At 43.3% G+C, this 15428-nt stretch overlaps 1 protein-coding gene across 1 annotated transcript in view; it reads right to left on the reverse strand.

Annotated features, from left to right (window-relative positions):
* Nucleotides 1–7188: 7188 nt before the first annotated feature.
* The window catches only part of phf21b (PHD finger protein 21B), a 49887-nt gene continuing 41647 nt past the window's right edge, over nt 7189–15428 (reverse strand). The window contains exon 11 of the mRNA XM_071334286.1: nt 7189–12616. Coding sequence (XP_071190387.1) covers nt 12314–12616 — 303 coding nt within the window. The 3' untranslated portion in view covers nt 7189–12313. The remainder of the gene's footprint in view (nt 12617–15428) is intronic.

Here is a 15428-nt window from a genome sequence, read left to right on the forward strand (position 1 = left end):
CCTACTGTAGTAACAGCAGAGGTCTATACTGCCCCCTACTGTAGTAGCAGCAGAGGTCTATACTGCCCCCTACTGTAGTAACAGCAGAGGTCTATACTGCTACCTACTGTAGTAACAGCAGAGGTCTATACTGCTACCTACTGTAGTAACAGCAGAGGTCTATACTGCCCCCTACTGTAGTAACAGCAGAGGTCTATGCTGCCCCCTACTGTAGTAACAGCAGAGGCCTATACTGCCCCCTACTGTAGTAACAGCAGAGGTCTATACTGCCCCCTACTGTAGTAACAGCAGAGATCTATACTGCCCCCTACTGTAGTAACAGCAGAGGTCTATACTGCCCCCTACTGTAGTAGCAGCAGAGGTCTATACTGCCCCCTACTGTAGTAACAGCAGAGGTCTATACTGCCACCTACTGTAGTAACAGCAGAGGTTTATACTGCCCCCTACTGTAGTAACAGCAGAGGTCTATACTGATACCTACTGTAGTAACAGCAGAGGTCTATACTGCTACCTACTGTAGTAACAGCAGAGGTCTATACTGCCCCCTACTGTAGTAGCAGCAGAGGTCTATACTGCCCCCTACTGTAGTAACAGCAGAGGTCTATACTGCCACCTACTGTAGTAACAGCAGAGGTCTATACTGCCACCTACTGTAGTAACAGCAGAGGTCTATACTGCCACCTACTGTAGTAACAGCAGAGGTCTATACTGCCCCCTACTGTAGTAGCAGCAGAGGTCTATACTGCCCCCTACTGTAGTAGCAGCAGAGGTCTATACTGCCACCTACTGTAGTAACAGCAGAGGTCTATACTGCCACCTACTGTAGTAACAGCAGAGGTCTATACTGCCCCCTACTGTAGTAACAGCAGAGGTCTATACTGCCACCTACTGTAGTAGCAGCAGAGGTCTATACTGCCCCCTACTGTAGTAACAGCAGAGGTCTATACTGCCACCTACTGTAGTAACAGCACAGGTCTATGCTGCCACCTACTGTAATAACAGCAGAGGTGTAGGTAGAGGTCTATACTGCCACCTACTGTAGTAACAGCAGAGGTGTAGGTAGAGGTCTATACTGCCACCTACTGTAGTAACAGCAGAGGTGTAGGTAGAGGTCTATACTGCCCCCTACTGTAGTAACAGCAGAGGTGTAGGTAGAGGTCTATACTGCCCCCTACTGTAATAACAGCAGAGGTGTAGGTAGAGGTCTATACTGCCCCCTACTGTAATAACAGCAGAGGTCTATGCTGCCCCCTACTGTAGTAACAGCAGAGGTGTAGGTAGAGGTCTATACTGCCACCTACTGTAGTAACAGCAGAGGTGTAGGTAGAGGTCTATACTGCCCCCTACTGTAGTAACAGCAGAGGTGTAGGTAGAGGTCTATACTGCCCCCTACTGTAGTAACAGCAGAGGTCTATACTGCCCCCTACTGTAGTAACAGCAGAGGTGTAGGTAGAGGTCTATACTGCCACCTACTGTAGTAACAGCAGAGGTGTAGGTAGAGGTCTATACTGCCCCCTACTGTAGTAACAGCAGAGGTGTAGGTAGAGGTCTATACTGCCCCCTACTGTAGTAACAGCAGAGGTCTATACTGCCCCCTACTGTAGTAACAGCAGAGGTGTAGGTATCCTGATAATAATAGTACTCCCTTATCCCAGCACACAGACCAAGGATGTTTTCTACTATTGAATTGTACCCTACGTGGTGAAAAATACACATTGATTTCATTATATATCACACCAGGGGCAAATCTGGGGGTTTTAGCTAGAATTCAAGCAATATTAGATGAAATCCAGACAGGAAGTATTATTTTAGTAGGTGAGCTACATCATACATTAGATAAGATTGACACACGTAGCAATAAAAAAAAAAAAGCAAATTCAAGGCAACTCCAAAGAGGCTAAATATTTTCATTTCTACAAATAATTTACAGGATACCTGGTGATTGACTATTCCCAACTACAAAAAAACTCTGAAATAAAATCTATTTGAGAATTGACTATTTTTTTATTTTATTTTAAAAGCTCTCAACAATTTACTGGTTTCTAAAATCCATGACCTGGTGACATCAGATCATTCTCCAGTATCATGTTTCACCCATAGAAAATACACTTGGAGAATGACAGAATATGGAGAATGAACAGAGGGCATCTTTACGGCCCTTAAATGTATTAAATACTAAAAAAACTTTACCATTATGTAGACGTAGAGGTTGAAGATAAGCCCTGATATACTGTAATATGGGATGCTTTTATTGCATTAGGGGAATTACAATTTCATACTCGGTAAATCTGAGCTAGTGATTTATTTTTCTTTCATTTCTATCTTAGAAAAAGCCCATGAAGATTTACAAGGTAAAGAAGAGACATCTCGCCTTGCTGTTTTGATTTGTTGTCCTAGATGCCTTGCTGTTTTGATTTGTTGTCCTAGATGCCTTGCTGTTTTGATTTGTTGTCCTAGATGCCTTGCTGTTTAGATTGGTGTTGTTCTAGATGCCTTGCTGTTTAGATTTGTTGTCCTAGATGTTTTGATTTTTGATGTCCTAGATGCCTTGCTGTTTTGATTTGTTGTCCTAGATGCCTTGCTATTTTGATTTGTTGTCCTAGATGCCTTGCTGTTTTGATTTGTTGTCCTAGATGCCTTGCTGTTTAGATTTTTGTTGTCCTAGATGCCTTGCTGTTTTGATTTGTTGTCCTAGATGCCTTGCTGTTTTGATTTGTTGTCCTAGATGCCTTGCTGTTTAGGTTTTTGTTGTCCTAGATGCCTTGCTGTTTTGATTTGTTGTTCTAGATGCCTTGCTGTTTTGATTTGTTGTCCTAGATGCCTTGCTGTTTTGATTTGTTGTCTTAGATGCCTTGCTGTTTAGATTGGTGTTGTTCTAGATGCCTTGCTGTTTTGATTTGTTGTCTTAGATGCCTTGCTGTTTTGATTTGTTGTCCTAGATGCCTTGCTGTTTTGATTTGTTGTTCTAGATGCCTTGCTGTTTTGATTTGTTGTTCTAGATGCCTTGCTGTTTTGATTTGTTGTCTTAGATGCCTTGCTGTTTTGATTTGTTGTCCTAGATGCCTTGCTGTTTTGATTTGTTGTTCTAGATGCCTTGCTGTTTTGATTTGTTGTTCTAGATGCCTTGCTGTTTTGATTTGTTGTCTTAGATGCCTTGCTGTTTTGATTTGTTGTTCTAGATGCCTTGCTGTTTTGATTTGTTGTCCTAGATGCCTTGCTGTTTTGATTTGTTGTCCTAGATGCCTTGCTGTTTTGATTTGTTGTCTTAGATGCCTTGCTGTTTTGATTTGTTGTCCTAGATGCTTTGCTGTTTAGATTTGTTGTCCTAGATGCCTTGCTGTTTTGATTTGTTGTCCTAGATGCCTTGCTGTTTTGATTTGTTGTCCTAGATGCCTTGCTGTTTAGATTTTTGTTGTCCTAGATGCCTTGCTGTTTTGATTTGTTGTTCTAGATGCCTTGCTGTTTTGATTTGTTGTCCTAGATGCCTTGCTGTTTTGATTTGTTGTTCTAGATGCCTTGCTGTTTTGATTTGTTGTCCTAGATGCCTTGCTGTTTTGATTTGTTGTCCTAGATGCCTTGCTGTTTTGAGTTGTTGTTCTAGATGCCTTGCTGTTTTGATTTGTTGTCTTAGATGCCTTGCTGTTTAGATTTGTTGTCCTAGATGCCTTGCTGTTTTGATTTGTTGTCCTAGATGCCTTGCTGTTTAGGTTTGTCTTGTTTTTGTCTATTTGTTAATTTTGTTGGTTGTTGAGGGGTGGTGGTTTGGGGATGGAGAGCGTTCTTTTCCAGGGGGAGAGGGGGAGGATGACGACTGTGGGCCTTCATGGTTGCGGGGCAACGGCCGGGAACTGTTCGGGGATCATGGATGTTTGGTGGCCTGGCGGTTGCGAGCTTGGGCCGATGGACGATAGGTCGCTGGTCGCTGCTCCCCGATTTGACTTGGTGGGAGATGTGTTGGCCGTGCCCCTGGGCGGGGGTGCTTGACTCTGGTTGCTTCTGTGACCCTGGTTGACCCTGGGCGGGGGGGCTTGACTCTGGTTGCTCCTTTGACCCTGGGCGTGGGGGGCTTGACCCTGGTTGACCCTGGTTGACCCTGGGCGGGGGGGCTTGACCCTGGTTGACCCTGGTTGACCCTGGGCGGGGGGGCTTGACCCTGGTTGACCCTGGGCGGGGGGGGCTTGACCCTGGTTGACCCTGGTTGCTCCTGTGACCCTGGTTGACCCTGTGCGGGGGGGCTTGACCCTGGTTGCTCCTGTGGATCTCTGGATGGGAGTGTCTGCTAGGTGACTGAATGTGATGGATCTCTGGATGGGAGTGTCTGCTAGGTGACTGAATGTGATGGATCTCTGGATGGGAGTGTCTGCTAGGTGACTGAATGTGATGGATCTCTGGATGGGAGTGTCTGCTAGGTGACTGAATGTGATGGATCTCTGGATGGGAGTGTCTGCTAGGTGACTGAATGTGATGGATCTCTGGATGGGAGTGTCTGCTAGGTGACTGAATGTGATGGATCTCTGGATGGGAGTGTCTGCTAGGTGACTGAATGTGATGGATCTCTGGATGGGAGTGTCTGCTAGGTGACTGAATGTGATGGATCTCTGGATGGGAGTGTCTGCTAGGTGACTGAATGTGATGGATCTCTGGATGGGAGTGTCTGCTAGGTGACTGAATGTGATGGATCTCTGGATGGGAGTGTCTGCTAGGTGACTGAATGTGATGGATCTCTGGATGGGAGTGTCTGCTAGGTGACTGAATGTGATGGATCTCTGGATGGGAGTGTCTGCTAGGTGACTGAATGTGATGGATCTCTGGATGGGAGTGTCTGCTAGGTGACTGAATGTGATGGATCTCTGGATGGGAGTGTCTGCTAGGTGACTGAATGTGATGGATCTCTGGATGGGAGTGTCTGCTAGGTGACTGAATGTGATGGATCTCTGGATGGGAGTGTCTGCTAGGTGACTGAATGTGATGGATCTCTGGATGGGAGTGTCTGCTAGGTGACTGAATGTGATGGATCTCTGGATGGGAGTGTCTGCTAGGTGACTGAATGTGATGGATCTCTGGATGGGAGTGTCTGCTAGGTGACTGAATGTGATGGATCTCTGGATGGGAGTGTCTGCTAGGTGACTGAATGTGATGGATCTCTGGATGGGAGGGTCTGCTAGGTGACTGAATGTGATGGATCTCTGGATGGGAGTGTCTGCTAGGTGACTGAATGTGATGGATCTCTGGATGGGAGTGTCTGCTAGGTGACTGAATGTGATGGATCTCTGGATGGGAGTGTCTGCTAGGTGACTGAATGTGATGGATCTCTGGATGGGAGTGTCTGCTAGGTGACTGAATGTGATGGATCTCTGGATGGGAGTGTCTGCTAGGTGACTGAATGTGATGGATCTCTGGATGGGAGTGTCTGCTAGGTGACTGAATGTGATGGATCTCTGGATGGGAGTGTCTGCTAGGTGACTGAATGTGATGGATCTCTGGATGGGAGTGTCTGCTAGGTGACTGAATGTGATGGATCTCTGGATGGGAGTGTCTGCTAGGTGACTGAATGTGATGGATCTCTGGATGGGAGTGTCTGCTAGGTGACTGAATGTGATGTATCTCTGGATGGGAGGGTCTGCTAGGTGACTGAATGTGATGGATCTCTGGATGGGAGTGTCTGCTAGGTGACTGAATGTGATGGATCTCTGGATGGGAGTGTCTGCTAGGTGACTGAATGTGATGGATCTCTGGATGGGAGTGTCTGCTAGGTGACTGAATGTGATGGATCTCTGGATGGGAGTGTCTGCTAGGTGACTGAATGTGATGGATCTCTGGATGGGAGTGTCTGCTAGGTGACTGAATGTGATGTATCTCTGGATGGGAGGGTCTGCTAGGTGACTGAATGTGATGGATCTCTGGATGGGAGTGTCTGCTAGGTGACTGAATGTGATGGATCTCTGGATGGGAGTGTCTGCTAGATGACTGAATGTGATGGATCTCTGGATGGGAGGGTCTGCTAGGTGACTGAATGTGATGGATCTCTGGATGGGAGTGTCTGCTAGGTGACTGAATGTGATGGATCTCTGGATGGGAGGGTCTGCTAGGTGACTGAATGTGATGGATCTCTGGATGGGAGGGTCTGCTAGGTGACTGAATGTGATGGATCTCTGGATGGGAGGGTCTGCTAGGTGACTGAATGTGATGGATCTCTGGATGGGAGGGTCTGCTAGGTGACAATGTGATGGATCTCTGGATGGGAGGGTCTGCTAGGTGACTGAATGTGATGGATCTCTGGATGGGAGGGTCTGCTAGGTGACTGAATGTGATGGATCTCTGGATGGGAGTGTCTGCTAGGTGACTGAATGTGATGGATCTCTGGATGGGAGTGTCTGCTAGGTGACTGAATGTGATGGATCTCTGGATGGGAGTGTCTGCTAGGTGACTGAATGTGATGGATCTCTGGATGGGAGTGTCTGCTAGGTGACTGAATGTGATGGATCTCTGGATGGGAGTGTCTGCTAGGTGACTGAATGTGATGGATCTCTGGATGGGAGTGTCTACTAGGTGACTGAATGTGATGGATCTCTGGATGGGAGTGTCTGCTAGGTGACTGAATGTGATGGATCTCTGGATGGGAGTGTCTACTAGGTGACTGAATGTGATGGATCTCTGGATGGGAGTGTCTGCTAGGTGACTGAATGTGATGGATCTCTGGATGGGAGTGTCTGCTAGGTGACTGAATGTGATGGATCTCTGGATGGGAGGGTCTGCTAGGTGACTGAATGTGATGTATCTCTGGATGGGAGGGTCTGCTAGGTGACTGAATGTGATGTAAATGCGGCTTCACCGCAAGTAGAACGATGTTTTAACATTTAATAAAATAACATCTGAACTTAACCAGGAATATCATTTCTTTTTAACTTTTGAAATAAAGCATACTACTTGATGGCAAATAAACTTTGGTAAACACCTCACAAAATGAATACATGCCGAACCAGTTATAGTTGTGAAGATACAGATGAATTAATTAGTGTTTTACCATCACACACATCACAGTATCACGTTTCCACACAGTGTTTTACCATCACACATCACAGTATCAAGTTTCCACAGTGTTTTACCATCACAACACATCAACGTAACAAGTTTCCACCCAGTGTGTTACCATCACAACACATCAAAGGATCAAGTTTCCACACAGTGTTTTGTTCTTGAATTTTATTTATTTAATGAATCGATTTTTCATAAGAACTTGGTAGAAAAAAAGTGAGACTACTCTTATTAACCATTTACCAACGTCCATCAATCAACTTTTAAATGCATCACCATCAAGATACAACTACATTGGCAATAGACAAAACACTTCCCTGTACACGCTATCCACTGGACAGCCCCCTTGTCATCAATGCCAAAGGAAGAAAAAAATACACTACTTTAACAGCCAAAAGACATTTCCGTGTAAAAAATAATAATAATAAAATGTAGTCGTCTCTCCTGTTTTATCCTCTCCGTCCTCCTCGTGGCAAAACAACACATTGAACATCGCAAGCTCATTAATATGCATTAATATGCATTAATATGCATAATTGGCAAACCATAGAAAAAAAACAGTCCAATGTTTATTTTCTTATATTTTTTTTGTTCATCGTTGATAAAAAATAATATAGAAAAATTAAAAAAAAGAGATTTATGTTTTTATCATTTGTTCAAAGGTTGTGTCTTGAGTGTATTAAAATAGATTTGTATTTAAACACTACACAGTTTCTCCCGGAGGATTCTGGGTGATGTAGTCTGGGACACCCCTCTTGATGGGGATAATGGATGAAGGACACACTGTGGAGGTGGTAGAAGCTGCTTCGCTAAACCGCTGATCTGGAGTCGAGTTATGTTTTTGTGTATTCTGTATTCTCCTCATGTTAAAGTTAGGTTGAGCTGATCCTAGATCTGTTGGTTTTTAGGGGGTGGGGGGTTGAACGTCTACCTTGATGCAACACGGAACACTGATATGACACCAGTCGTTCAGTCCCCTCTCTTGGGGATTTGATTCCCATCAGAGTGGTAGACCGTATGCTGTGCAGATGCTCGTCTCTGTCACGGTCTGTCGGTGCTATTCCATGTTGGAGGAGGTAGAGCTCATGATATGTATTGAATGTTGGACAAGACTAAGGAATGGTAAAGCCCTATTAGATGGATAGATAGAGAGAGAGACAGAGAGAGAGACAGAGAGAGACAGAGAGAGAGAGAGTCCATACAAACTACTCATTCATAATTAAAGTGTGTTTTGAGGCTTGATATGAATGTCCTCAGTGTGTTTTGAGGCTTGGTATGGATGTCCTCAGTGTGTTTTGAGGCTTGATATGGATGTCCTCAGTGTGTTTTGAGGCTTGATATGGATGTCCTCAGTGTGTTTTGAGGCTTGATATGGATGTCCTCAGTGTGTTTTGAGGCTTGGTATGGATGCCAGTTGGATCAGTCCTCTCTATAGCCCTAGCTCTGTCAACAACTCTAGTCCAAAGTGTTCTACATCATAGATTTCGGTCAGGCTCTGTGTAGAAAACAAGTTTTTTTTCTTTTCGATATGTATTAGTATCGGTGATCTCTTCTAATTATTGCATTTTCCTTCTCATTTGAGCAGTTTTGGTTCCACACAAATACAGATTATAATATGTCGTCCTCTCTCTTTTGGAGTGATATATTTTCTCTTGATTCCCCATGTATTTATTTGTTCCTCAGTGTGTCATTTCAGACTAGAGGGATCCCACGACACAGCGTTGATTTGATCACCAGAAACACATGGTGAATTAGTTAAGACCAATCAGACAGAAATATGTTCAACACCTTTAGGACCCCCATTGTGACAGCAGGAAGTCGATCTACAGATCAACACTGAACTGTTGCAGAATGATATGACAGTTGTCCTCCCCATCCCCCTTCGCTGGTGTTTGATTGTTAACTAAATTATAGAGTAAAGAAACCCTGGTTGGATCTAGTTGTTCTCGAGGCAGTGTTTGTTTGTACCGTCTAGCAGACTTGAAACCTGTTCGTTTGTACCGTCTAGCAGACTAGAAACCTGTTCATTTGTACCGTCTAGCAGACTAGAAACCAGTTCATTTGTACCGTCTAGCAGACTAGAAACCAGTTCATTTGTACCGTCTAGCAGACTAGAAACCTGTTCATTTGTACCGTCTAGCAGACTAGAAACCAGTTCATTTGGACCGTCTAGCAGACTAGAAACCTGTTCATTTGTACCGTCTAGCAGACTAGAAACCTGTTCATTTGGACCGTCTAGCAGACTAGAAACAGTTCATTTGTAACATCTAGCAGACTAGAAACCAGTTCATTTGGACCGTCTAGCAGACTAGAAACAGTTCATTTGTACCGTCTAGCAGACTAGAAACCAGTTCATTTGTCCCGTCTAGCAGACTAGAAACAGTTCATTTGTACCGTCTAGCAGACTAGAAACAGTTCATTTGTACCGTCTAGCAGACTAGAAACAGTTCGTTTGTACCGTCTAGCAGACTAGAAACCTGTTCATTTGGACCGTCTAGCAGACTAGAAACCAGTTCATTTGTACCGTCTAGCAGACTAGAAACAGTTCATTTGTACCGTCTAGCAGACTAGGAACCTGTTCGTTTGTCCCGTCTAGCAGACTAGAAACCTGTTCGTTTGTACCGTCTAGCAGACTAGAAACCTGTTCGTTTGTCCCGTCTAGCAGACTAGAAACCTGTTCATTTGTCCCGTCTAGCAGACTAGAAACCTGTTCGTTTGTACCGTCTAGCAGACTAGAAACCTGTTCGTTTGTCCCGTCTAGCAGACTAGAAACAGTTCATTTGTACCGTCTAGCAGACTAGAAACAGTTCATTTGTACCGTCTAGCAGACTAGAAACCTGTTCATTTGTACCGTCTAGCAGACTAGAAACCTGTTCATTTGTACCGTCTAGCAGACTAGAAACCTGTTCATTTGTACCGTCTAGCAGACTAGAAACCTGTTCATTTGTCCCGTCTAGCAGACTAGAAACAGTTCATTTGTACCGTCTAGCAGACTAGAAACCTGTTCGTTTGTACCGTCTAGCAGACTAGAAACCTGTTCGTTTGTACCGTCTAGCAGACTAGAAACCTGTTCGTTTGTACCGTCTAGCAGACTAGAAACCTGTTCGTTTGTACCGTCTAGCAGACTAGAAACCTGTTCGTTTGTACCGTCTAGCAGACTAGAAACAGTTCGTTTGTACCGTCTAGCAGACTAGAAACCTGTTCGTTTGTACCGTCTAGCAGACTAGAAACCTGTTTGTTTGTACCGTCTAGCAGACTAGAAACAGTTCGTTTGTACCGTCTAGCAGACTAGAAACCTGTTCGTTTGTACCGTCTAGCAGACTAGAAACCTGTTCGTTTGTACCGTCTAGCAGACTAGAAACAGTTCGTTTGTACCGTCTAGCAGACTAGAAACCTGTTCGTTTGTACCGTCTAGCAGACTAGAAACCTGTTCGTTTGTACCGTCTAGCAGACTAGAAACAGTTCGTTTGTACCGTCTAGCAGACTAGAAACCTGTTCATTTGTCCCGTCTAGCAGACTAGAAACAGTTTGTTTGTACCGTCTAGCAGACTAGAAACAGTTCGTTTGTACCGTCTAGCAGACTAGAAACAGTTCAAATCATCAGGCTCTTCAAATGTCAAGTCATCATAACGAACATCATCACACAACTAGAGTTTTAAAAAAAATAAAAAATAGTGTGAAAGCGACAAAATATATTTTTTAAATATATAAAACCAGGCAGGGATAAAAAGCATGCCAGACATATTTGATACGTACACAGGATTTCCCAGTACTAAATATAATGGTTTTTTGGCATATTTTCTATAGTGGTGAAAAGAAAGGGATTAAAATGGTTTGGATCACACAATTACAGGACGTTTCAAAATGGCCGCTTTTGAGTGCAGCTGTGGGGGGGGGGGCAGGAACATGTTGTTGTTGTTGTGAATCCAGTAACAATAACATGGAGAAGGACCGGGGATAATTATACAACCTATATACAACGATAGATCCCTTTCATCAATACTCCTCAATACTCAAACTAAGTCATCAACAAGCATGAAAATACTAAACTCTCCTCTAGAAAGACTAAATTCTGTAGTCATCTTTAAATACTTTTTTTTCTTTAAACTATACTAATACTGAAGAAAAAAATGTGATTCTCTTGTTTTTTGTTTTTGAAGGCTTGTATGCTTTTTCCGTACATACACAATGAAAACTTCTCCCACGGGCCTTTTCCCCACTTAATCACCTGATAATTATGGCTAATATTGTTCACAGAGACCAACTCTGATTTATAGCAGTCCTTTGTTCCCACTTCTTCATATCCTTCCATTGTTCATTTGTAACTAACTACTCTAGCGTTGTCTCTCTCTCTATATATGCAGAACAATTATTATACCAGTTTTTAAAAAAATTAAAAAACAAATCTAAAATATTTTTCAGCCACACAGAAAATACCTATTTAATTTGCAGCACTGTGATCTAGCTTCTGACAGTCATAATAAATACATTAAGGCCAAGAAACATTAATAATTACAATAATAATAATTTAAAAAAAACTATAAATAAAATAAATCTCGTAAGCACTGTAGGTGTTGGGTTTAAAAAATACTTGTCATGAAATGTAGTGAAAAGGAAGATGTTAATTTGTTGTGTTTTCTCGTTCATCCCCCCTTCACCTCTTCAACCGTCCTGTTCACTAATGGTTTCAATGGAGTCTCTGACTTCTTCTTCTTCAACAACAAAAAAATTGTCTTCAATGTCTCTGTGAGGTGTCCTGCCATTCCGCAGGTGGCCACGTGGCATGGATTCTTCGTTTGAGTCCTAAATGGCACCCTATTCCCTATACCAGAGCCCTATTCCCTATATAGTGCACTACTTTAGACCAGAGTCCTATTCCCTATATAGTACACTACTATAGACCAGAGCCCTATTCCCTATATAGTGCACTACTATAGACCAGAGCCCTATTCCCTATATAGTGCACTACTATAGACCAGAGCCCTATTTCCTATATAGTGCACTACTATAGACCAGAGCCCTATTCCATAATAGTGCACTACTTTAGACCAGAGCCCTATTCCCTATATAGTACACTACTTTAGACCAGAGCCCTATTCCCTATATAGTACACTACTTTAGACCAGGGATCTGATGCCAAATGGACATGTCTTTGAAACTTCCCCTATGGGTCCGTTATTAAAAGTTCTGCACTATATAGGGAATAGAGTGCTGTTTGGGGCGCAGGCTTGAACTGTGAACTGTGCCCTCTGGTGGGCTGGGGTGGTACTACTAGAGCTCAGACATTGCCCTGGGCCTGGCTCTGTGTCTGAGACTGTGGCATGACCAGACTCTTCTGCTGCAGTAGCATAGACGGTCCAGCAGGGGGCACTGTGTGTGTGGCGGCGGTGGTGGTGGCGGAGGGTTTGATCCAGGGCAGGGAGAGCAGGGACACTCCGGTGGTGGTGGCGGTGGCTGTCATGGTAACCTGGATCATCTGGTCTCTTTGGATCAGACGAATCAGAGCCTTGAGACGCTCCAGGGAGGACTGGGTGTCCCTCTGTTGACCAATCAGACGCTCCCGCACGTCCATCACCTTCTTCTGGGACAGAGACACAGGAACATAAACATGTGTAAGTACTGATGAAGATTTCTGGCTAGTTAGTAGTAGTATACTTCACTGTTGAGCTCCTTCAGGCTAGTTAGTAGTAGTATACTTCACTGTTGAGCTCCTTCTGGCTAGTTAGTAGTAGTATACTTCACTGTTGAGCTCCTTCTGGCTAGTTAGTAGTAGTATACTTCACTGTTGAGCTCCTTCTGGCTAGTTAGTAGTAGTATACTTCACTGTTGAGCTCCTTCTGGCTAGTTAGTAGTAGTATACTTCACTGTTGAGCTCCTTCTGGCTAGTTAGTAGTAGTATACTTCACTGTTGAGCTCCTTCTGGCTAGTTAGTAGTAGTATACTTCACTGTTGAGCTCCTTCTGGCTAGTTAGTTAGTAGTATACTTCACTGTTGAGCTCCTTCTGACTAGTTAGTAGTAGTATACTTCACTGTTGAGCTCCTTCTGACTAGTTAGTAGTAGTATACTTCACTGTTGAGCTCCTTCTGACTAGTTAGTAGTAGTATACTTCACTGTTGAGCTCCTTCTGGCTAGTTAGTAGTAGTATACTTCACTGTTGAGCTCCTTCTGGCTAGTTAGTAGTAGTAGTATGCTTTACTGTTGAGCTCCTTCTGACTAGTTAGTAGTAGTATACTTCACTGTTGAGCTCCTTCTGGCTAGTTAGTAGTAGTAGTATACTTCACTGTTGAGCTCCTTCTGGCTAGTTAGTAGTAGTAGTATGCTTCACTGTTGAGCTCCTTCTGACTAGTTAGTAGTAGTATACTTCACTGTTGAGCTCCTTCTGGCTAGTTAGTAGTAGTATACTTCACTGTTGAGCTCCTTCTGACTAGTTAGTAGTAGTATACTTCACTGTTGAGCTCCTTCTGGCTAGTTAGTAGTAGTATACTTCACTGTTGAGCTCCTTCTGGCTAGTTAGTAGTAGTAGTATGCTTTACTGTTGAGCTCCTTCTGACTAGTTAGTAGTAGTATACTTCACTGTTGAGCTCCTTCTGGCTAGTTAGTAGTAGTAGTATACTTCACTGTTGAGCTCCTTCTGGCTAGTTAGTAGTAGTAGTATGCTTCACTGTTGAGCTCCTTCTGACTAGTTAGTAGTAGTATACTTCACTGTTGAGCTCCTTCTGGCTAGTTAGTAGTAGTATACTTCACTGTTGAGCTCCTTCTGGCTAGTTAGTAGTAGTATACTTCACTGTTGAGCTCCTTCTGACTAGTTAGTATTTATACTTCACTGTTGAGCTCCTTCTGGCTAGTTAGTAGTAGTACACTTCACTGTTGAGCTCCTTCTGACTAGTTAGTAGTAGTATACTTCACTGTTGAGCTCCTTCTGACTAGTTAGTAGTAGTATACTTCACTGTTGAGCTCCTTCTGACTAGTTAGTAGTATACTTCACTGTTGAGCTCCTTCTGGCTAGTTAGTAGTAGTATACTTCACTGTTGAGCTCCTTCTGACTAGTTAGTTAGTATTTATGCTTCACTGTTGAGCTCTTTCTGGCTAGTTAGTAGTAGTATACTTCACTGTTGAGCTCCTTCTGGCTAGTTAGTAGTAGTACACTTCACTGTTGAGCTCCTTCTGGCTAGTTGGTAGTAGTATACTTCACTGTTGAGCTCCTTCTGGCTAGTTAGTAGTAGTATACTTCACTGTTGAGCTCCTTCTGGCTAGTTAGTAGTAGTATACTTCACTGTTGAGCTCCTTCTGGCTAGTTAGTAGTAGTATACCTCACTGTTGAGCTCCTTCTGACTAGTTAGTAGTAGTATACTTCACTGTTGAGCTCCTTCTGACTAGTTAGTTAGTAGTATACTTCACTGTTGAGCTCCTTCTGGCTAGTTAGTAGTAGTATACTTCATTGTTGAGCTCCTTCTGGCTAGTTAGTAGTAGTATACTTCACTGTTGAGCTCCTTCTGGCTAGTTAGTAGTAGTATACTTCACTGTTGAGCTCCTTCTGGCTAGTTAGTTAGTAGTATACTTCACTGTTGAGCTCCTTCTGGCTAGTTAGTAGTAGTATACTTCACTGTTGAGCTCCTTCTGGCTAGTTAGTAGTAGTATACTTCACTGTTGAGCTCCTTCTGGCTAGTTAGTAGTAGTATACTTCACTGTTGAGCTCCTTCTGGCTAGTTAGTAGTAGTATACTTCACTGTTGAGCTCCTTCTGGCTAGTTAGTTAGTAGTATACTTCACTGTTGAGCTCCTTCTGACTAGTTAGTAGTAGTATACTTCACTGTTGAGCTCCTTCTGACTAGTTAGTAGTAGTATACTTCACTGTTGAGCTCCTTCTGACTAGTTAGTAGTAGTATACTTCACTGTTGAGCTCCTTCTGGCTAGTTAGTAGTAGTAGTATGCTTCACTGTTGAGCTCCTTCTGACTAGTTAGTAGTAGTATACTTCACTGTTGAGCTCCTTCTGGCTAGTTAGTTAGTAGTATACTTCACTGTTGAGCTCCTTCTGACTAGTTAGTAGTAGTATACTTCACTGTTGAGCTCCTTCTGGCTAGTTAGTAGTAGTATGCTTCACTGTTGAGCTCCTTCTGGCTAGTTAGTAGTAGTATGCTTCACTGTTGAGCTCCTTCTGGCTAGTTAGTAGTAGTATGCTTCACTGTTGAGCTCCTTCTGGCTAGTTAGTAGTAGTATACTTCACTGTTGAGCTCTTTCTGGCTAGTTAGTAGTAGTATACTTCACTGTTGAGCTCCTTCTGGCTAGTTAGTAGTAGTATGCTTTACTGTTGAGCTCCTTCTGACTAGTTAGTAGTAGTATACTTCACTGTTGAGCTCCTTCTGGCTAGTTAGTAGTAGTAGTATACTTCACT

This window comes from Salvelinus alpinus, chromosome 11 (assembly GCF_045679555.1).
Source record: "Salvelinus alpinus chromosome 11, SLU_Salpinus.1, whole genome shotgun sequence".
NCBI classification, from domain to species: domain Eukaryota; kingdom Metazoa; phylum Chordata; class Actinopteri; order Salmoniformes; family Salmonidae; genus Salvelinus; species Salvelinus alpinus.